The sequence below is a fragment of the Jaculus jaculus genome, chromosome 1 (genome assembly GCF_020740685.1).
Source record: "Jaculus jaculus isolate mJacJac1 chromosome 1, mJacJac1.mat.Y.cur, whole genome shotgun sequence".
NCBI classification, from domain to species: Eukaryota; Metazoa; Chordata; class Mammalia; order Rodentia; family Dipodidae; genus Jaculus; species Jaculus jaculus.
Window position 1 is genome coordinate 177149183 of NC_059102.1, and position 22176 is coordinate 177171358.

Sequence of the window (22176 nt, forward strand, 5' to 3'; positions counted from 1 at the left end):
ATGGCTTTAGGTACAAGTAGTCCAGTCCCTGGCAGCCACCAGGAAGCAAGCTTCAGAAAACCCTGTGATTCCCCCCAAATGGCAGAACACCCATGATGAAGAAGATGGGCATTCCTGAAGGGGAAACAGTGACCCCTCGGCAAAGACGTGGATGTGCCGCCTCCCCAACAACTGGCTCACAGACAACCCTGTTCTCCACAGGTAGGTCTTGCCAAGGCACCACACTGCAGGTCTCCCAGTGTTGACACTCAGAAAGATGGGTGCTGAGGAGAAATGGAGTCTCAGGGACTTCCTTTAAGTGGTTTTATTTGTTGATTCAGTTGAGAGAGAGAGAAGGCCAGAGAGAAAAAAGCTCCGTGTGTGTGTGTGTGTGTGTGTGTGTGTGTGTGTGTGTGTGTGTGTGTGAAAGGGGGGGGGAGGGAGGGGCGGGGGAGAGGGGGGGAGGTAGAGAAAAAACAGCAAATGGGCACTCCAGGTCCTTTAGCCACTGCAAACAAATTGCGGATGCGTGTACCAACTCGGGCACCTGGCTTACAGGGGTCTTGGGGAATCAGACCTTGTTTCTTTGGCTTTGCAGGTAAGTGTCTCAACCACTAAGCCTTCTCTCCAGTCCTCAAGTATTTCCTTTAAAAAGGAAGGTAATCACACCTACGTGGAAAGGTTGATTCCCTCGCCTCTTCCTCAATAATATTTATGTACTAGAGAGAGAGAGGAAGTCAGAGAGACTGAGTATTAGCACGCTAGTGCTCTTGCCACTGCCGACGAACTGCAGACACATGGGTCTCTCAGTGCCTCTGGCTTTAAATGGGTGCATGGGAGTCAAACCCAGGCCATCAGGCTTACAAGCAAGTGCCTGTAACTGCTAATCACCTCTCCAGTCCCCAAAATGAACTTCGCTGGTGCCCAGCCCAGATGTTGGTGGGGACCTGCTTATCGAACTTGAATTCGTCACCGTATTAAGGGGCCACATCAACCCCATGGGTAGAAGGCCTTGACTCAGTGGACAGAGGTCAGGAAAGCTTTCTGAAGAGGTGCCCCGCTGAGCCCACAGGCTGTGGGAAGAGAAGGATGGGGTCAAGGCTCTGAGAACAGTGTTCTTGGTCAATTGAGAAGCTGGAGGGCAGTGGGCCTGGAGAGAGAAAAAGGGTAGGAGGCAAGGCAGAGAGAGGCTTTGTCAGCCCCTCAGACTTGTGGACTTTGAGCTGATTTGCACAAGCTTGAGCAGAAGTGACCATGAGGACCAAGAAGAGGCAGGCCACTGTAGTCATTTATGCAGCGCTGGTGGAGGATGTGGGACGGAGGGAGGTAGATTTTGGTGTGTTTTGCGGAACCCACCAGGCCCAGTGGTGGATTGCAGGGTCAGAGAGGGCTCTGAGTAGTCTGAGGTCTCTTACTGGGTGGACAGGGGAGGTGCTGTTCTCTGAGATAGGGGCAGGAAGATGAGGCATGCCTCGTGAACTTTCCAGTGCAGAAGTTAAACTTCAGATTCCTAAGCATACCATTTCTACTTGCTAAGCACAGACTCTTCAACTAGGGGAAAATCAATGAGGGGACAACCTATTTGTCTAGCTACTTGGAAGGAAGTAGCAGGAGCGAGGCTTCCCAAGGCTCCTTAAGAGAGCACTAGCCATAAATCTCAGCGTATCCTGCCCCCCCCCCCGCCCACTCACCTACATACAGTTGGATATAACAGCTGCCCACCCACACGCCCATACAAGCTTTGGTCCCCTGCCTCATGTCCTAAGACATAGGCAGCTTGGGCCTGTCCAAGGTCCTCCTTGGCCCCTAGAGGACCATATGGCAGCCTTGTGACTGTGGCTCCCACAGGGCTCCTGACACATTTCATCTGATTGCTTTTCATCCAGACTGGGTATTTCTAACATCTCTGTCTCCTGAGGGGCCCGTGCTCCCCACTTCTCAGCCTAAGGACACTTATCCAGATACTGGCAAGGTCAGGAGTTGCAGGTGCCCTCAGGACAGAATTTCAGGGAAGGCACTTGTGGATGCTGACTTGCTGGCACAGACATAGTCTGTCCTCGACACACAACCTGAGCGCAGCTCTAGGCCCTGAGCTGGAACAGAGATGTGTCTGTAGCCTGCCAGCATTGTCAGAGGCGGCAGGTACCCAGACAAAACCCCAGCTGTTGCCTCCAGCAGCCCAAGGACTTCCTTGTCTTTTAGGGCCCTTGTCTCAGGTAAAACCCATGATGCTCAGCTTCGCCACAGGGAGTTCAGGAGGCCCCAGTATGAAGCTGATTTGCTAACACAGAAAGATGGTGAGAACGGGTAAAGCACAGCTGAGAGCGTGGGGTGGGCCCCTTGGAGGAGTCACGACTGAGAGCCTCGCTTTAGCCACAGTCACCCTTGTGTTGGCTCTCAAGTTGCATGTCAAAGGGTTGCTAAGAAACCTTTTGCTTTTCTGTTCTACTTTCTCTTTGTGGTGAATGAGATTATAGGGTGGTTCTTGAAGTGCCTTGAATGGAGTTAAAACCTGTGGTTTAGGACATCTCCTTTTCTCTAAAGGGTGTTTCTGGTCAGAGGCCTAGAAAATTGTATTTTTTCAGATGGGAAAGTAAAAGGCCTTAAACACATGTCATTCATTGTGCTGGAAATCCTGTTCTCAGCTGGACAGAGGCCTCAACCAGAGTCCTGAGGGAGGGAGTCCTTTCCCTGCCCGCGTCCCCCTAACATCCTCTGTTTTTTCCATCCTGCCTGCTAATGGCTGCTGTGAGGCCTACTCATACAGCTTCGCAGAGGTCATGCGTGCCTGGCACTGAGAAGTGCCTGCTTCCCTCTGCTTCCTCCGTTCACTTTCTCCCATCAGTTGTAACTCAGTGATGGGGTCACCAACTCACCTTCCTCAGCCCCCAATTCTCCTCGCTGGTTCTGCATGAGGACTCACAGAAGATGGCAGGAAAACATTGCTTACGTGGTGACTGGGAATGGCCCAGGCCTTCAAGGTTTAGGTTGTATCTCATACATGGATATCATGGACTTTATTCTAGAGCTCATGTCACACTCCACCCTAGTCTGCCTGATGAGACGCCATGCTGGGACATCTCAGTTCTTTGTATCTGGCTTCAAGCTATATTCTCTTTGGTGTCATGAGGATGGCCCTGAGAGTCCCATATCTGCTTCGGACAGTGGCGACTCCATGCCCCTTCCCCTTGCTGGAAAAGGGTTCCTGGTTGCCTCATGGGATGGGCTGCAGGATGAACCTAATGGCAGTGCTGTGGTCTCCTCCGTTTCCCTTATGGACAATAGCTTGGGTACATCCCCACGGACCAGGGAAGGAGTTTCCAATTCCAGCTGCGGGGACTGTTGGCCTGAGTCTCCCTCCCAGGCAGTTTTTGTGGGGAGCCTGAGCACTATCTGGGGACCTCTGGAATCAGGAAGGCTGGGATATTGCCACTGCCTGTGCTAATGTGGGTGGAGTTAGATGCTAGGGCCCATTCTTGATCTCAGCTTGTTTCCTCAGGGGAAAGGGAATAGCCAGGAGGGAGAAAATGCATGAGAATGAGGACATGATTGCGGCCCGAGAAGTGTAGCCACCCATGGACAATGTTGGTAAGCCACCCTCCATTAAGCGGGAGGCAGGAGAGCCCCCAGACAGTGGTGTCTGCTGGAGCTCCTCTAAGAAAGAGCCTGTCACTCCCACTGCAGTCCTCTGCTCAGCTCCCCACCCACTCCAGAGGCCTGTTTTTGAGCACTCTGCTCAGGAAGGTGGGGGCAACCAATGGCCGACCCAAAGTGGCCAATCTCTAGGAAGAATGCTGCTCCCTTCTCTGGGGTGATTTCACCGTGGCAGGTTTCCAGCTGGTTTCTTCTTCCCTGAGGCATTTCCTAGCTTAACTCCATCCCCATATGAGTGCCTCTTTTCTTTATGATCAAACAGGAAGTAAACCCACCTTGCACAGTAGTACCCATCGCCCAATGAGATAGCCCTCGATTCCACTACCCCATGGGCAGCCGTTTCCAGGGCAGACGCAGGGCAGAGAAGAACAAGAGTTGGGAGCAGCTGCAGGCCCCCGGCCGAGGGTCCAGGTCCACGTGCTGCCCAACCACCTGAGACACCATGCCCCGTGTGCTCCTGCCACATGAAGCTAGTAGCTGACTTTGTCTCCTGAGAGCCTGAAGTGTAATAATGGAGTCAGAGCAATGCCTGCCAGGGGCCACACGCCCTTCAGTGTTCTTGTTTGGCCACGATCTGAGGCGCTGGGCCTGGGAGGTGACCACCTTTCGGGGGGATACAGCCCACCCTTCCAAAGTACATTTCCTCTTCAGTGGAAGGTCAAGAAAAGCATCCATTTCCATACTTTGCAGACCAAGTGTGGGTTTCCCTGCAAAACAGAAAGCATACTGAGGCCTGGCTCCACCTTGCTTTCCAGGTGACTTCAAGTCCCTGGGTATTCAAACCTGCCTCCTTTTGTACAGAACACGTATCCTAATGTACCTGTGGTGGGATATTAGTGGTGATCCAAGATGTTCTGTGAATAGAGCCTTCTGGGCTCAGGATTGACTCTCATAGATGTCAACAGATCTTAGGAGGGGCCATGAGAGTCGTGCAGTCAGAAACTCCATCCTGCTTATGTGACCTTGGGGAAGACAGGGAATGTCATGGTGTCAGCAGTAGTGATAGCCCCTGTCTTGTGAGGTTGATGTACAGTCATAGTGCAGTCCAGGCTCGGACCATACGTGCTCAGTCATAAATGGTAATGTTTAGACTGCTGTGTAACAGGTGTGTTCAGTTAACAGCCCAGGGCCCAGCTGCCTGGTTTAGAGGTCAGCGTTACTGGAACATGGACATGCTCATTTCTTTACACACCGTCTCTGGCCTCTTTTACACTGCACCAGAGTGAGTGGTTGCAATAGAGACCGTGTATCCACAAGATTGATTTTCTCCAGAGCAGTTTATGGGAAAAATTCCTACACATAGCTTTACACAATCTATTTTTTTGAGGTAGGGTTTTGCTATATGCCAGACTGACCTAGAATTCACTATGTAGTGTCAGCATGGTTTCAAACCCAGGATGATCTCCTTCCTCTGCCTCCATAGAGCTGGGATTAGAGGCTTTCACCACCATGCCTTGCCCATTTCCACATTTCCTTTTCTATTTTATGTTTTGGTTTTTGAGGTATGGTCTTACTCTAGCCCAGGTTGACCTGGCATTCACTATGTCATCTCAGGATGTCCTTGAACTCACGGCACTTCTATGTCTGCCTCCCCCGAAACGGGACTAAAGGCGTGCGCCACCATGCCCAGCATTTCCACATTTTCCTTGAAGTTCGTCACACCCCATGAGCCAATGGTATTGTGTTAGTGCCTTTTTTGTTACTACAACGGGACACCTGGCAGAATAAGTGAAAGGAAGGCAGACTTATTTTGGCTCCTGGTGTCAGAGGATTGCATTCCATCATGGAGGAGGTATGGCTGCGTGTGTGGAGTGGGAGCCTGTGGCAGAGATTCCTTCGTTCCTGAAGTAGAGCGGGCGTGGGAAGCAGGAGCAGAGCCATGACCTTCCATGTTCTCCCCTAGTCACCTACTTCTGCCGCCTTCTCAAATGCTGCACAGCCTCTCACAGTGATGCCCCCAGCTGAGGAACACGCGTTCAGAGGGTGCGCCGGTCAGCCACATTCCTGATTCAAACCGTAGCAGCTGTCATTGTCCTCAGGGACTGGAGAAAGACTCAGTGTGAAGCCCACGCACAGAGACGCGATCCTCCTGCGAGGTCCTTCTCTTGGAGTGCTAGGGACTCTGAGGAGGGAGATACCAGTCCCTGACCTGAATGGCACCTCTGGTGGCTCCGCACTAAAATTTCATCATTGTGGAGTCAATCTCCTGAGAAGGAGCTGTGTCCCTTCACAATAGGATGCCCCTCTTTCTAACTCCCTCTTCCTTCTAGAAGAGTGGATAACCTGTTTGTTTTCTGTCCTTGGAGACACGTACCACATGGACCGCATGGAGTTGATCCTCTTCCTGTATGAAAAGACCTGGCAGGAGTGCCTGCTGCATGTGCGAGAATGCAAGGTGGGCACCTCTCTCTGCAGTCGTGGGAGGTGGGACCACGGGCTGCGACCTGATGTTCTCCACCCAGGTTTCTGCTTCCACTGAACCCTTTCCCGGGAACCATGCACCCAGCCCCACTGTGTGTGATGGTGCATGAATGAGGCTTTAACAGTAGGGGTGAGGTTGGCCCCTGTGCTATGAAATGACGTCAGGAGAAGGAAGGAGGCCCAGACTGAGATAAGTGAGGTGGTGCGACCCCATGACGGCATCACCTAGGAGCACAGGGGTACCCAGAGCCAACCTTGAAAAATGGTCGCCATGTGGTTACTTCTGTCCTTGGAGACAAGGAGCTCTCATGGGTGGGCCCTCCTCATGGCTGGGCCAGTTGTCCTTCAAGCACCTTTCTCTTGGTCCTTCCACGGTAGAACTCCTTTGAGGCTTTGGCTAAGCAGACTAAGTGGCAGAGCTTGGACCTCTTCACATACTTCCCGTGGTCTGTGCAGCTGTGGGAAGAGCACCAGCGCGCACTGTCGATGCAAGAGGGGGAGCTGGAGAAGAGGAAGGGACGCCATCGGCAGAAGACCCACCTGGAGAGCCCGGTGAGCCAAACTCTGAGGAACCCAACAGGGAATGAGGAATGGGCCAAACTCCAACTGCAGGCTACCTCAGGGAGCTCAGGCAGGGTTCAGATGAAAACAGACAGACAGACAGAACCAAAGAGCTAAAGGAACAAAACAACATAAGCAAAACTGAGCTAAAGACAGATCCCAAATGTAACATACTCTGTTTAAAACATAAAGAGATGAGGAAACTGAAACCTCCTTGGTCATGGAGTTAGATGGGAGTAGCGAAGCTTTGGAACCAGGTTGCCGCTTGTTTGAGTCTTGGAATCAAACCTGTCAATAAGAGAGGGCACAAGAAACAGGACAGAATAGGGAATATTGAAGATGGTAAAAATCAGGAGATAAAGGCTGGATCGATGGCTTAGCAGTTAAGCCTGTGATTCCTAAGTACCCAGGTTTGATTCCCCCATACCCATTTAAGCCAGATTCACAAGGCGGCACGTGTCTGGAGTTGGCTTGCATAGCTGGAGGTCCTGGTGTACCCATTGTCTTTATATATCTGTCTCTTCCCCCACTCTTCCTCTTTTAAATAAATAAATAAAATGTAGGAAAAATTAAAAATCAAGAAGTCATTAAAGAAGGTTTTCATGAGTTGTGGTATGCTGCCATACACACAACGAAAGGCCGTTTTGTGCATAATTTTCCAAGAGAGGAATGTGACAATTGTCTTTGGAATTATACCTGATGGGCAAGGTGTATTGATGCCTGGAGCGAATTCCGAGTTACAGATGTCCACTGGGAGGTAAAGTTCACTAAGAACAGGTCTCCCTTTTAGGAGTAGTTTCTCGGGAGGTCCAGCTGGTTAGACCCCCAATACACTAGGTAAGCCCCCTTCGGGCAAGGCAAGAGTGGTGAATGCAGGTGGCTTCAAATCGCCAAAGCCTGTGCCAGCATGAGCTTTTCCAGTCCAGGTGCCAACTCTTCAGTTGATATGACTGTTGAATTCCAGTAGTGGAGGTCTGTAACTCATATAGGTGGTCTGACCAGGTGCAATGTATCTTTCCAGAGGACACAGGGAATAGATCCAAGTTCTCACATTTGGGATCTGTTAGGATATCAGTCACATTTTCTTAGTTTCTTTTTTTTTTTAATATTTTTTTTATTAGAGAGAGGGAGAGGGAGAGAATGGGTGCACCAGGGCCACTAGCCACTACAAATGACCTTCTCCATACTCACGACTGCCTTATGCATCTGGCTTGCATGGATCCTGGTAAGTGAACCTGGGTCCTTAGGCTTTGCAGGCAAGTGCCTTAACAGCTAAGCCATCTTTCTAGCCCCAATCTCATTATCAATAGGAAGAAGCGGGCTGGAGAGATGGCTTAGCAGTTTAGTGCTTGCCTGTGAAGCCTAAAGACCCTGGTTCGAGGCTTGATTCCCCAGGACCCTCGTTATCCAGATGCACAGGTGGGCGCACACATCCTGAGTTCATTTGCTGTGGCTAGAGGCGCTGGTGCACCCTTTCTCTCTTTCTCTCTCTCTCTCTGCCTCTTACACTCTCGATCTCTGTTATATAAATAAATAAACAAAAGAAAACTTAAATAAAGAGGAAGGGGTATCATTCTGGAGGAGTTAAATGGTCAGGAAAGAACATTCCAGGAACAGAAAACTTGGATGTGTGTGCTGGAAAGAATAAGGTCGTTTATCGACTTGGTGTCCTTTTTTATGAGGGAGAGGGAGAATTGGCACCCCAGAGCCTGTAGGCACTGGGGTCAAGTTCCAGACATGTGTGCCACCTTGTGTGCTTGTGCCACCGTGTACATCTAGCTTCAGTGGGTTTTGGGGAGTTTGGGGATCCTTAGGCATCTCAAGCAAGTGCCTTAACTTTTAAGCCATCTCTCCAACCCATTGGTAGGTATCCTTTTTGTAGAAAGCAAGTACCAGGACTGCCTAGCTGTCTGTACGTCAGTGCTAGACATAAGATCCCTGCACATCAAGCTCTGAGATTTCACCTGTGCTCCTCTTGGTGGGTTTTTTTCCCTGAGGAGGTAGGGAGACTGCCCGAACCAGTAGATCTATCTTGATAAGCTCCTGGACCAAATGAGGCAACAAAGTCATGAAGAAGCACTGAGGCTACAGCTGGAAAAGACCATGGCTTTTCTGTAGAACATGAAGTCAAGGTAGCCTGAGCAGAACCCCAAAGAAAAGGAGGGAAACCTGGGTTCATGCTCAAGGTTACACTATCCTGCACAGGGTTTGCCCAGCAAGCTTCAGCTAAAAACTCTGGTTCCAGTGTTGGAGAATATTGTGGTCCTTTGCTGCTTTGCTTTGGGCAGACACAGAATTTTCCAGAGATAATTTTGCAGAGTTTAAAGGGAGGAGTATCAAAGCAATAAAAAGTCAAGAACTATTCTTTGAAAAATTTGAACAGGTGGTGCACACCTTTAATCCCAGCACTTGGGAGGAAGCGGTAGGAGGATTATTGCCGTATGTTGGAGGCTACCCTCAGACTACATAGTGAATTCCAGGTCAGTCTGAGCTACAGTGAGACTCTCCCTCAGAAAACAAAAACAAACACACACAAATTGTTTTCTGGAACAAATGTGGTCTTGGTTAAATAAAAGAAACATCAGCTCCTGCAAATATATATTCCACTCATTTCTGCCCAGCAATTCTTTTTATGGGTATACACATTCAAACACGTGGATAATTACAGTAATATAATGTTTTTAAAATAGGGGACTTGTTTTTACAGTGCAAATTATTCTGTAGTTGGAGCAATATTTCACTTCAGTGACCATGTAGAATTAACATAGATACATGATTTTATTTATTTTTTCTGGTTTGTGAGGGAGGGTCGCACTCTAGCCCAGGCTGGCCTGGAATTCACTATGGAGTATCCAGTATTCAAGGGGAGAGGAGGCCCTTTTACCTAAAGAGACACAGTGCCTTAGGACTGTCCTGGCATTCAGGAGAAAGTCATTGTTGGTCCTTCAGGGACTTGTGTTTTTCCTCGTAGACTTTGTCTGGGGATGTGATTTTCAGATTCAGGCAACCAGCTCACTTTTTTACAATTTAAGTCCATGTCTCCTTGGTGTCCCTTCGTACATCGGTCGGTTGGAGACCCAATCCAAGCAACATGATCATTTCCTGTCCTTTTGCTTTCATATTGGTCATCAACAGAAGCCAATGAAGAGCACATCCTAAAGAGATTGCAGATACCGAAGAAAAGGAAAGAGGCTCAACTGGAAATGAACAGAGGTGAAGGAAGCTTAAGTCAAGAGTCAGGTTCTGATAGGCCAGCTGAAGAGAGAGAAGAAAAAGGTCAAGAAACAGACTCCTCCATAGCTGAAGCGGGGCTGAGCCAGACAGACCTGTTCCCATGGTTTGTTGAGATGAAGGAGTCCAGAGAAGATGGTGTGCAAGAACCGGAAGAAACGCAGGGAGAAAGAGAGAATGACTTAGAACCATACCGTGCCCTAGAAATTGTGAGGGTGATAGAAGGGCAGGAAGAGAAAGAGGAGGAAAAAATGAGAAGAAAGATGAGAATGAAGAAAAACAGGAGGAGGAAGAAGAAGGGCAAGAGGAGGAGGAAGAAATAAAAGAGGAGGAAGAACAGAGAGCAGAGGAGGAGGAGGAGGAAGATCAAGAGAATTTATACAAGGATCAAGTAAGGCCACAAGTGGCACATTGTTTCTTTTGTTTATTGTGGATGTGTCCCTCATGTAAGTTTGGTCCTACAGTGGCTCACTCTCCATAGAGATGATTAGAAAGACAGGAATGTACTGTTTTATTTAGTTAGGAAGGATGTACTTCTCTCTTTATAGCAATGAGGCTTTTTAAAACAAAATTGTTTATCAGAGACAGACAGGGAGAGAATGGGTGCACTAGAACTTCCAGCCTCTATAATTGAACTCCAGATGCATGCGTCCCCTTGTGCATTGACTCACGTAGGTCCTGGGCCATTGAACCTAGGTCCTTTGCCTTCACATGCAAGTACCTTAATCACTAAGCCATCTCTCCAGCCCAGCAATAAGTTTGAATTTTGCCTTCCTGTTCGTATATCCCTGTAGCCTACTCTGGAGTTACCCATCAACTACATGACTTTCATTGCCTCCCCTTTTACCACACAGATCACCTCAGCCTCTTCTGCTTCACCTCAACCTGTTCACCCCTTGTCTCCTCCTGTTCACTGTGTGTAACATGAACTTAATGAGTAAAGCTCCCCTTCAAGGTTTTCCAAGTGACTCATCAATAAATTGTGTCCACAAAACCATTACTTAAATTCTATGTGGACAGAATGGCAAAGGGCCTTTCTCTTATATGAGACTTCTCGTTGAGCAAGGATCCCAAACTCAATGCTCTGCACATGTATAAGAGAAAGTGTTCTGAAGACATGTGTAAAATAATGACAAGTGTGTAGTCACTACTCAATCCCAGCCAAGGACACTGTGTAGCAACCCAGGCTCCGAAGTCATATACCTTCTGATGTTTTACGAGAAACTAGTGGCTGGGGATGTAGCTCAGTTGGTAGAGGGCTTCTTAGCATGCACAAAGCCCTGGGTTGACCCAGCACCCCACAAGCTACGCAAGGTCCTTGCCTAGTGTGCAAGTGGCTGTGGGTTCATTCCCTCAAAAATAAGTAAAGAAGCAGCAAAGAACTGCTGTGGGAGAGACGGAGCTGCCCAGGGCAAGGAAAGGCGCTCCCTGGAGAAGCTACCATGTGGTCACCTAAGTTGAGTGGGCTTTTCTTCCTCATGGTTTGAAGGGATACAGTTCATCATGACAGGAGATGCAGGGCTGAGTCAGCAGGTCATAATGGGACTGCAGTCAAGATGCAGAAATGATGCATGATTGAGCGCAAGTGGATTCCTCCTCTTCCACTCTTCATTCCCTCCAATCCCCAGCTCATGGAATATTACTGACCACCATCAGGGTGGGTCTCTCCCCCTCAACTCAGCCTCTCTGGAAATGCCCTTACGGACATGCCCAGTGGTGTGTCTCCTGGGTGACTCTAAGTCCAGTCAAGTTGACAGTAAGATTAACCATCACACCACACTGGACAGTGTCCATTTCTATCCACGAGTCACGGGGGGCACCAGTCACGGCAGTGTTGGCAAGGCATGCACCTGTTAAAGTATTGTTAATTTCTTTTCTTGTTTAGTGAGGGATTGGGGGAGGTAGAGTACCACTCTAGCCCAGGCTGACCTGGAATTCACTATGTAGTCTCAGGCTGGCCTCAGATTCACAGCAATCCTGCTACCTCTGCCTTTCCAATGCTAAGATTAAAGGCATGTACCACCATGCAGGGCAAGTATTATTACTTTCTGTCTATAATATTCTACTTTAAGGAAAATTTGGAAGATTCTAAAGAATTATAATCATTATTATGATTGTTTACTTGTTGTTGTGTTCAAGGTTGGTTTATGATTGCAGCCCAAGCTGACATGGAAGTTACTCTGTAGTCCCAGGCTGGCTTTGAACTCATAGTGATCCTCTTACCTATGCTTCTAGAATGTTAGGATTAAAGGCATATGCCACCATGCCTGGGTAAGAATCAGAATCATAATTAACATGTCAGGAATGTCTGTCCTCCAGATGTCTATTTGATGCTCACATATTTTAGCTCCATTCTTCCTGATTTGTTCACATCATCTTTTGGTGACTGTGCTTTATCTCCTGCTGTATCTATTCCTTGAGGTTTGAATTTTACTTATTACAATATCTCTGTGTTGCTCTCAAATAAATAAAAATAAACACAATGTAAAAAAAATAAAAGATATATGGCCCATCATGGTGAGAAGTTCCTGCATTAAGACCAAGACAGTTAGTCTCATTGAACAATCAGGAAGCAGAATTCACTTTCATTTCATTATCTTGCACTTATTTTATAATTTTCGTATACAATGTATTAGTTACCTTATCACTGCTGGTAGAAAATACCAAATAAAATTAGTTTAGGGCTGAAGGATGTCTTAGTGCTTAAAGCACTTGCCAGTCTAAGGACCTTGATTGGACTCCCAGGAGCGCATGTCAGGCAGATGTACACGGCAGGGCATCATCTGGAGTTTGTTTGCATTGGCTAGATCCCTTTGCATGCCCATTGTCTCTGTCTTCCTCTCTCTAGTCAAAAAATAAAATAAAATATTTTTAAAAAATTTACATATTTCAAAAATAGTTGAGTGCAAGAAAGATACCTTAGCTGTTAAGGTGCCTGCCTGCGATGCCTAAGAATCCCGGTTCAATTCCCCAGGTCCCATGTAAGCCAGATGCACATGGAGGCCCATGCTTCTGGAGTTCGTCTGCAGTGGCTAGAGGCCTTGGTGTGCCCATTCTAATTAGTGCCATTAGTCTTCCCCTGAAGTGTATGAGGTGAACGTTGTTTTTAACCCCCATTGCAGGGATGAAGAACCTGAAGTAGACAGTGATTCCATGACGTAACCAGAACTCACATCCCTTAAATGGTGGAACCACAGGGAGAGTCCAGATGTGGAACCATACATCGTGACTATGGATAGGCCATCTGTACCCAAAAGAAGAACAGGTGTGGGAGCAATGTGAGGGCATGTAAGTCATCTGAGGAGAGGGAGGGGTAGGGAAGGGAGAGGAAGCTTTAGCAACACTGAGGACATGGGCCACGACATAACAAATTACCCTGCTTACAGTCTCATTTCTAAGGCCAGCACAGACACCTTTCCTGAGCCATGCACACAGGTTGTTGTATTTTTTGTAAAAAGTATGACTGTTATTGATTACCACTATAGATGAACGTGAAAAGGTGGAACAAACTACAAAAAAGAGATGATGATCAATGCTTCCACAACACCCTCAGAATTCCAATTAGATTTTGACCTAAGGGACTGGGAGGCGGCTCAGTGAGTGACACCATTTCGTTGTGCAAGCATGGTTTTTTTTCTCTCTCTCTGTGTTTGCAAATACATAAATAGCATTTTTAAAAAGACATTGGGGGCAGGAGAGATGGATCAGTGGTTAAGGCTTTGCCTGTGAAGCCTAAGGACTCCTGTTTGACTGTCTCGGTCCCATGTAAGCCAGATGCACACAGTGACACAAACACACAAGTTCACACATGTACACAAGGGCATGTGCGTCTGGAGTTTGACTGCAGTGGCTGGAGGTCCTGGTGTGGCAATTCTCTCTCTTATTCTCTCTCCCTCTTTTGCTCTCTTACATTAAAAAGGCCATTCCTTTTGGCTTGCATCAAAAAAATGATTTTGTCATATATTGGAATTGTTCTTTTAAAAGATATTTTTATAAATTTGGGGATAGAAAAAAGGTAGACACACAGAGAAATGGAGAGAGTGAGTATAGGTGTGCCGGAGCCTCCTGCCAGTATAGACAAACTCTAAGGCATGCACCACTTTGTGCATCACTCTTTATGGGGTGCTGGGGAATTGAACCCAGGCCAACAAGTTTTGTACTGAAGCTCCTTTAACAGCTGAGCCATCTGTCCAGTTCCTCATGGTCAAAGTCTGTGTATGAGAACATGAGGATACACCCACACTGGTCTTCGCTACTTTGGCAGAGTTGTAAAGTGTAGACTCATTAAAGAAGCATCAGAAGCGCCTTCGGGAGGCCTTTCCTGCCGTGGCTTTGCCGGCACTGTTCCTTTCAGAGAGATACTGGTGGAGTTCCCCTCTTGTCATGATGCCTGCCCAGTGCTTGGGACACTGCCTTTGTCCTCGGGTGTAGCCAGAGCTCTGCACCAGAGCAGGGATGTGCCAAGGATCATTTTACAGTCTGGTGACTTTTACAAACCTAACCGTACACTGGGTGCCAGTCTCACTTAAGCTTAGGAAAATACAGCTTTTATTTACCTACATGTTTTTATGCAGAGAAAGGGAGAGAATGACACAGACAGAGAAAGTGAGTATGTCAGCGCCTGTGGTACTGAAGACGAAGCCAGACGCATGTGCCCTTTGTGTATCTGGCTTTACATGGGTACGGGGGAATTGAACCTGGGATGTTAGGATTTACAGGCATGTAATTTAAACACTGCACCATCTCTTCAGCCCAAAAATACAGGTTTGGAACTTATTTTGATACTACTATGTATTCTCCCCAACAATTTCTTTTCTCGATATTTAACAAGTTTTCTTGACATGTTTTACTAACATTTCCCTTGATCGCAAAAATTATTCATGGACCAGGGAGACAGCGTAGAGGTTAAAGGTGATTGTTTTCAGGGTCTCTACGTTCAGCTTCAATGCCACAGCCCCTACTGAAAGCTGCGCCAGTATGTACTTGCAATGGCAAGAGACCTGGGAAGTCTACATACACACACATGCAAATTAAGAAGGCAGATTTACATTTTTTATTTTGGAGAGAGAGACACACATACATACACTGAGAGAAGTGGCACTCCAGGGCCTCAGCCACTGCAGTCAAACTCCAGGTGCTTGTGCCACCTAGGGGTCATGTACAACCTTGCACTTACCTCACCTTGTGCATCTGGCTTATGTGGGATCTGATGATTTGAACATGGGTCCTCAGGCTTCATAAGTAAGTGTCTTAACCACTAAGCCATCTCTCTAGCCCTAATAACAGATACATTATAAGCACAGGTTGTAAATATGAAATCCTGGGACTTTGATTTTGCAGGTGGCAAGAAGCAATTTTCAAACTGATGGATTAAACACATCTCTGCAGCAGCTTCCGAGCAAGATAGAAAAGTGTCAAGACCGAACAGGAGAGAAAGCCGTGAGTGCCTGTAGATTTCCCATGTGCAGAGTCAAGAATCATAGAGCCGAAGTAAACTGACATCTGGGTACAGGATTCCTACAGCATGAGAGGGTGAGGCATCTGTGGGTCCCCCTACTTACCTTAGTAAAAAGAAGAGATACCTCCCCACCAACCACAGGCAAGCACACAGAGGTCAGCAAGGGTGAGGGCTCAGGACTGGCTTCTGGGACCCCATCCCCCTGCAGCGTCACCAGGCGTCCCTCACTGGACTCAGAACTCAGAGCAAGATGAATGATAGAAACAGGGCTCTGTCCTCCCAGTAACCACCTCTGTCTGACATGTCACTTGCTGCTGTTTTGACCATAGCACCTAACCTCTTGCCCCATATCTAAGTCATGGAAAGTCCGAGGAGACGTTGGTAGGAACATGGTTCTGAGTGTCCCCAGATTTCTGGTCAACAGATGTCTGGGTGTCTGCATGCTTGTTTTCCACCCTGAATGCACGTCTCAGTCCCCTTTCACATATACCCTGGCCAAGGTGCCTGCAGAAGCAGAGACCCAGACACCCTTAGATGCTCCCTCCTCCCCTTCTCTGCCTTTTCTCTCCCACGTCAGTCCAGGGGTGCAGAGTTGTGTCTCCACTGAGGAAAATATCCTTTTCTCTCTGTACTGCTTATTGTTTTTTAAGAATATTTTTTATTAACAGAGATAGTGAGACAGAGACAGGAATTCATAGAGAGAGGAAAAGCACAGTTCTGCCAGGGCCCCTTGCCGCTGCAAACCAAGGCCAGATGCATGTGCCACCTTGTGCATCTGGCTTTCTGTGGTATCAAAACTAGGCCATCAGGCTTTGCAAGCAAGCACCTTTAAACACTGAGCCATCTCTCCAGCCCTGTACTGCTTATTCTTATATAGTGCACATGATTCTGGGGAAAATTTCAAATATCCACAGAGCATGAAGTATACACTAAATGTCCCCGTTTTTTCATGTTCTGATGACACTTAGTCCCCTTGTGTACATCCATGTAGGCTTCTGTCCTTCCTTTGAACACATTGCCCTACAGAGCTGGTACCTAGACCAAAGATGGTTTCTATATTCTGCCTATGACTTCGCTGGATTCCCTTATGAGCATATCACCTGTTATCAAGAGACAGTGGTTATCCTGATGGTTGACCTTGAAGGGGCCCTTTGGGACAAACTCTTGCCTCTGCACAGTAGAAGCATTTTAGCTTCTCATTTCCTATCCATATACCACATGGTTTCCTGCGTGGGGTGTTGGGTAGGGGCCAGGCATGTAAGTAGCCTACCTGCTAGGCGCAAAGGGCATGAGCTGGGGCGTGTTCCCTTGCTAGGTGGATGGGGAAGACTGGTTTATGGTTTGTAGAGCAGTGACTAGACTACAGCATTGATGCTTGGATAAGGATGTTGAGGATGCATTCTTGCACTCCTGTGGCCGTCTCCTCTAAGCATATGCCACCTCAGCAGGCAGGTAGGGATGCACGACCTCCCAGACTTTCCCTGCCCCAAAACCAACCCCATGTGCCACCAGAAAGGGCCAAGGACAGCCCCTATGACCCAGTCTCTGTCCTCAGAAGGTCTCCAGGTTTCCCTCTCTGGACTCCCGGGACCGAGGGCATGGGTGGCGTCTGTCCTGGTACTGTCTTTATTTAGGCTTGATTCATCCTGCAAAGGGATACAAACCCATGTGCTGAGAGTTGTGTTTCGTGATTAGAAATAAGGACATGTGGAGTCCCACCACAGAGTAGATGGTTTTCCTGCAGCAATATCACTGACACAAGATTTCTGGGCCATATACTGTGGCCTGTCCTCCACCAACTAAGCCCTGGAGAGGTCACTACACTTGAGGCTCTGGTCACCAACTTTCCTGGTAGATTTTAGGGAACATAACTGACAGAAGCCACATGGCCAAACTAACTAAGCCCTGGATGACCCTGGTTAGTTCCTGATTTTAAGAAAGGGAAGGGAAGCTGGGTGTGGTGGCACACATCTTTAATCCCAACACTCAGGAGGCAGATGTAGGAGGATCCCTGTAAGTTCAAGGCCACCCTGAGACTACATAGTGAATTCCAGGTCAGCTTGGGCTAGAGTAAGAATCTACTTCAAAAAAAGAGGGGAGGGAGAGAAGCCTCCCTTTGCTTCATGAAACCCTGTGCCTTCCATGATGTGCAGAGAAACGAAGACCAATGAAACAAGAGGAGCAAAGGCTCCTGTCTCACAGCTGGTGTTAGCAGGATGTTCACCACCATCAAGTACACTTAGCAAATGTAAGGGCATGTAGGAAAATGCGGAACTTCTGATGGAAGGAACACAGAAGCCTCTGGGCCTTGGTCAGAGGCTATTGCAAGAGGCGCTGCAAGCTGGCCCACTGAGAGAAAGACACTCTATGTGGTTAAGTTGTCTGGCTTTGGTTGGTTGGCATTACATTGGAAATAGTGACAGAAATTAGAGTAGCTGTGATGGTTTGATTCAGGATCCCTCATAAACTTAGGTGTTCTGAATGCTAGGATCCCAGATGATAGCAATTTGGAGAGAGTGTATTGTTGGGTGTGGGCTTATGGGCCTTATGTTGGCTGGGGGGGGGGGGTGATATCCACCTCTGCTCATGCCATCATTTTTCCCTGCCATCATGGAGCTTCCCCATCCAGCACGTAAGCCAAAATAAACACTTTTCCACAAGCTCTTGGTCCGGTGTTTTGTGTCAGCAATGTGAACCTACTGGCAACAGTAGCTATCACTTGTTAATCAGTGCTGACCCATGTAAGGACAGATGTACAGACTGACACATGCATCTTGGGTTCATTTCAGTGGCATGAGGCCCTGGCATGCCTTTTCACTCTCTCCTTGCAATTTTAAAATGTCAAGATAATGTCCTTTGAAGACACAGGAAGTACCTCAAAGGGCTCATCCCCAGAACTGGGATAGGGATCCACAGGCCACTCTGCACCTCTGATCCCCCAAGCAAGTCTCCTAGGCTGTGGACACCCTGCTCCAGATTACCGAAGTGTCTTTGTCCCACAGGATCACACGGCACCCCAAGTACTGCCGAATGCACAGAAAGTACCTGATGCTGGGGACCAGCCTCCTCCTCAGACTGAGTAAGTGATCACACTTTTCCTCTTTCCCTCCATGAAACCCATTTCAGTCACGGCAGCTACGCCCCACCCAGCTAAGCAAATAAGGAATAAAGAGGAGAGGAGGGGACATTAGAGTTTACGGGAAGTTTGTCTCCACCATTCCGTGTTTGTTCAGAGACATTTTTGCCAAAATTTCATATTTCAAGCTAAGCAAGTTATGGTTGCAGTCAAAGACAACTTGTGGTTTGGGATTATTTTTAATACCCAACGCAATTTCTTGTTTTTTATTGTCACTGTAGTGATGAAAACATAATCTGTTCTATTCAGTAGAGCTTCATGTCAGGCAAACCAGCAAAATTTCAAGTTCAGAAAATTAAGAGCTCTACAATGTAGCCTCACTTCTCCTAATGAGGAAGCCTTCCACACAGCACTCCTTCTTGGGAGCCTGGAACCCTGGGGTATCTTATTGCTAGAGCTAGGAAACCTTGCAGGTAAAGTTGGCTGATCCACACAGTGACTCAGGAAACGTCACAACTTAACATGCCCTTTTTCCTGGGCATTGGTGATATTCCAACATCATGGAAATCCTGACTCTTTTTCTCTCTACTTCTGTCATTTTACCCCATGGGGAGGTTACCAATGCCATGACCAGGTTAATTGGGTATTTCTCATTGGTTAAGCTTAAGCTTTGTTTTGGCAGACTAGGGCGGTTGATTCTCTGCAGAGCTCTGCTTTTCTTCTATAGGACACCCAGGTACTGAAGTTTCATCTATTACTTGCCAGTCAGTACTGTAAACATTGGGAGCCTGGCTAGAGAGCCGCAAGGAGGCTAACCAGCCAGGCAAAGTAATCAATTCACAACTCCACCAGATTAGGGCTGAGGGCCACTCAGGGAAGGAGAAACAGACAATCGGGAAATTGGCATGGAGCTGGAATTGGAAATGACAAGAACCAATGTGAACAAGATGAGTTTGCAGGCAGGAGAGGAATCAGGGTCTGCAAGTACCCTGGACAGATAGGAGTAATGACTAGAAGTGACAGAGCCAAAGGAAGAGGCTCACGATATTCTGTCACTTGGTTCCATCTATGCTGCTTGTCTAGATGAGGCCCCTCATAGGTCTATGCTGTGTGTGTTGCAGGGATTTTATGAGCATCTCCTGTGGTAGACCAGTGACCAAATGATGACTGTCGGCCACTGCCCGTAGGCCTTTGCCACACTGGATGCCCAGCCCCACCTTCTCTGGGTTGGCATTCTGCAGAAATGATAAGAGATATCCCACACTCTCAGACCATCCCACAGTCTGTTGCCCATTTGGGTTTTCACTGTAGAAACCAAATCCATTCATTGTGTCATCATCTCTTTATTCTATTCATTTGCTTAACCAGACAGCAGGCATTTCTTGTAGAGCATTACATGTTGGGTACTAGTCATGCCAAGTTGAGTAAGCGCAACCTCTGCCCCAAACGCACCCAGAAGCCGTTAGGAGGCCGACAGGGAGATGGCAGCACACTGGTATCTGGGAGAGGTTGTGGGCGCAACCTGTGTAGTGCCCTACTTATGGGCCCTCCTCCAGCCAGGCCAGAATGCACCCAGGACTTCTGGCTGTGCCCCACAGGCTGGGTCCTGCAGGGCAGGCCTGTGGCTCATCCAGCGTTGTGTACACAGTGTGCACCCAGCTTCATGCTTTCTAGTACCCTGACAGCCCTATCCCATGTTGAGTTACCAAGGACTTTGTCTTGAAGTTTGCCATTCACTCCTTCAAAATAAAGGTCCACCAGTGGCCATGCGAGGTGAGCATAGGATGCAGAGGGGCGAACAAGGGCAGAGAGTATGCTCAGAGAAAGACCAGAGAGTGTACAGATGAAGGTGGGCGGTGGAGTCTGGAACCAGGACCAGAGTCATCCAGGGAGGTTACTCATCCAGTCATGACCACCTCTCTCTGACAGGAATTTCACCAGAAAGAGAAACACCCCATCACCAGGCCTGAATGCATGCATGAAACCTTTGACCAGTGTGCTGAGCACATCAGCAGCAGCATCCTAGAGTATCAGCCAGGCAGATGACTACCACATCTCCTGCCTTGTGAGTATGTGCAATGGGAGGACTGGCTCTGATGGAACGTGAACTCAGCCCATCACATTGGGGTTCCCCAGGAAGACAAAGGGGCCTTGTTGTCAAAAGTCAGCCGCTTAGAATTAAGTATAAACAGGATGGGGATGGAGAGATGGCTTAGTGGTTAAGGCACTTATCTATGAAGCCTAAGATCTCATGTTTGAATCTCCTGGTCCCATATAGCCAAACGCAGTGCTGCAAGCAAACAGTGTTGAACGTGGGCAAGAGAGGGTGCACACATTCTCTTTCTCTCTTGCTTTTTCTCAAAAATAATGAAGAAAAAACAACAGGACAGAGAGGTGGCTGAATGACTAAGACATTTGTCTGCAAAGCCTAAGGATCCCAATTCAATTCCCCAGATGCCAGATGCGAGGTGGCACAAATGTCAGCTTAGAGCTGGGAGAGGATGGAATGACGGGCTACTTTTGTAGTGGTGACAATTACACACGCATTTAAAGAAACTAAAATGCACTGCATGGTATACTACATGGGTGAACAGTATTGAAAGCAAAATAAACCTTACTGAAATAACTGTGTAAAGAAATGGTTTTAGTGGTAAAACCTACCCGATTTCTTAAGAACAGTGACCTTCTTAAAATTTATTCCCTAGTACCATTGATAATTTTTACTTAATCCTTTAAAACTATTTTATTTATTTTGTTGCAGAGAGAGAGGTTGGAGAGAGAGAATGTGCATGCCAGGGACTGTAGCCACTCATCTGGGGAACTGGGAACTGATGAGAGATATCCCACACACTAGGACCTTCCCACGGGCATTGGACCATAGAAGTTTGTGATTTAAAGAAAACTTCCATTTTTTGGTTTCAATTGAGGATATGAGAAAGTGACTCTGTATTTAGTAATTGAGGCTATTAATTTTCCCCTTGAGGAACTACTAATCAGTGTGGAGTTAAACAGAATGGTGAAAAGAACTCTCTGCTTAATCTTGTAACCAAAGAGAGGGCAGTGCTTCATGTTCACTGGGCTCCTAATAGCCAAGGGACGTAGCGAAACAGCTGCAAAATAAAGGAACAATCAGGCGAGGTGGCACATGCTGTAATTCCAGCACTCAGAAACCTGAGGCAGGAGGATGGCAAGTTCAAGGCTTCTGGGCTCGCTAGTAAAGGCTCATAAGCCAAAAAAGCTACAAGATAAGAGGAGGCAACAGAACAGAACAGCAGTTACTGGTCCCCACAGGAAGAGCTGGGGACCATGGGAGCAGTGAGGTCACCGGCGGCATTATGACCTCACAGCTGAGCTCACAGGCAGGCACCTTTCATAGTTACAGGGAGTCCCAGGAGGACAGGACCTGTGGCGACAGGGCTCTGAGATGGCCTCCTCTGGAGGTGATGTTGGCGCCCATTTCATAATTAATATTCCTGAGGAGACATTTACGAATGTAGAGGAACAGGCCCCTGCATGGCCTGAATCCTTTTGGAGTTGGTTGTGGAGAAACCAACCGAGAAAGAAGCAGACCATGGATTTCCAGCCGAAATCCCATTCTTTCACTGACAAGAAGGCTGAACGTGGCCAGGAATACTGGACTTCTCAGGTGCTGTGACTTGTCGGGCCATGTGTAGCATATGGGGGAGGGGGCAGGCAGGACTGGAGGAATCTTTAATGCCCTAAGATCTGTGTGCAGCCGGGCCCCTCTATTATGGAAGTGAGACTTTTGCATAAGTGACTGTTCCCCATGCGAGCT

The 22176-nt window shown here is 47.8% G+C and overlaps 1 protein-coding gene and 1 long non-coding RNA gene across 2 annotated transcripts in view; one reads left to right on the forward strand and one right to left on the reverse strand.

Annotated features, from left to right (window-relative positions):
• On the forward strand, positions 1-10364 carry LOC123463723 (coiled-coil domain-containing protein 180-like). The gene is made up of 4 exons (XM_045159883.1): positions 1-201; positions 5940-6028; positions 6433-6606; positions 9751-10364. The coding sequence occupies exons 1-4, from the start codon at positions 93-95 to the stop codon at positions 9772-9774; spliced, it is 396 nt and encodes a 131-aa protein (XP_045015818.1). The 5' UTR covers positions 1-92; the 3' UTR covers positions 9775-10364.
• Positions 4145-22176, reverse strand: part of LOC123463770 — a 44804-nt gene continuing 26772 nt past the window's right edge. Inside the window, exon 7 of the long non-coding RNA XR_006639169.1 lies at positions 4145-4340. This is a non-coding gene — a long non-coding RNA (uncharacterized LOC123463770). The remainder of the gene's footprint in view (positions 4341-22176) is intronic.

Bases quoted from the DNA above. Each gene is read 5' to 3' on its own strand.
- LOC123463723 (XM_045159883.1), top strand. From the start codon at position 93: ATGATGAAGAAGATGGGCATTCCTGAAGGGGAAACAGTGACCCCTCGG. The intron at 202-5,939 runs GTAGGTCTTGCC...CTGTCCTTGGAG, and splicing joins GACAACCCTGTTCTCCACAG to ACACGTACCACATGGACCGC. The intron at 6,607-9,750 runs GTGAGCCAAACT...GGTCATCAACAG, and splicing joins AGACCCACCTGGAGAGCCCG to AAGCCAATGAAGAGCACATC.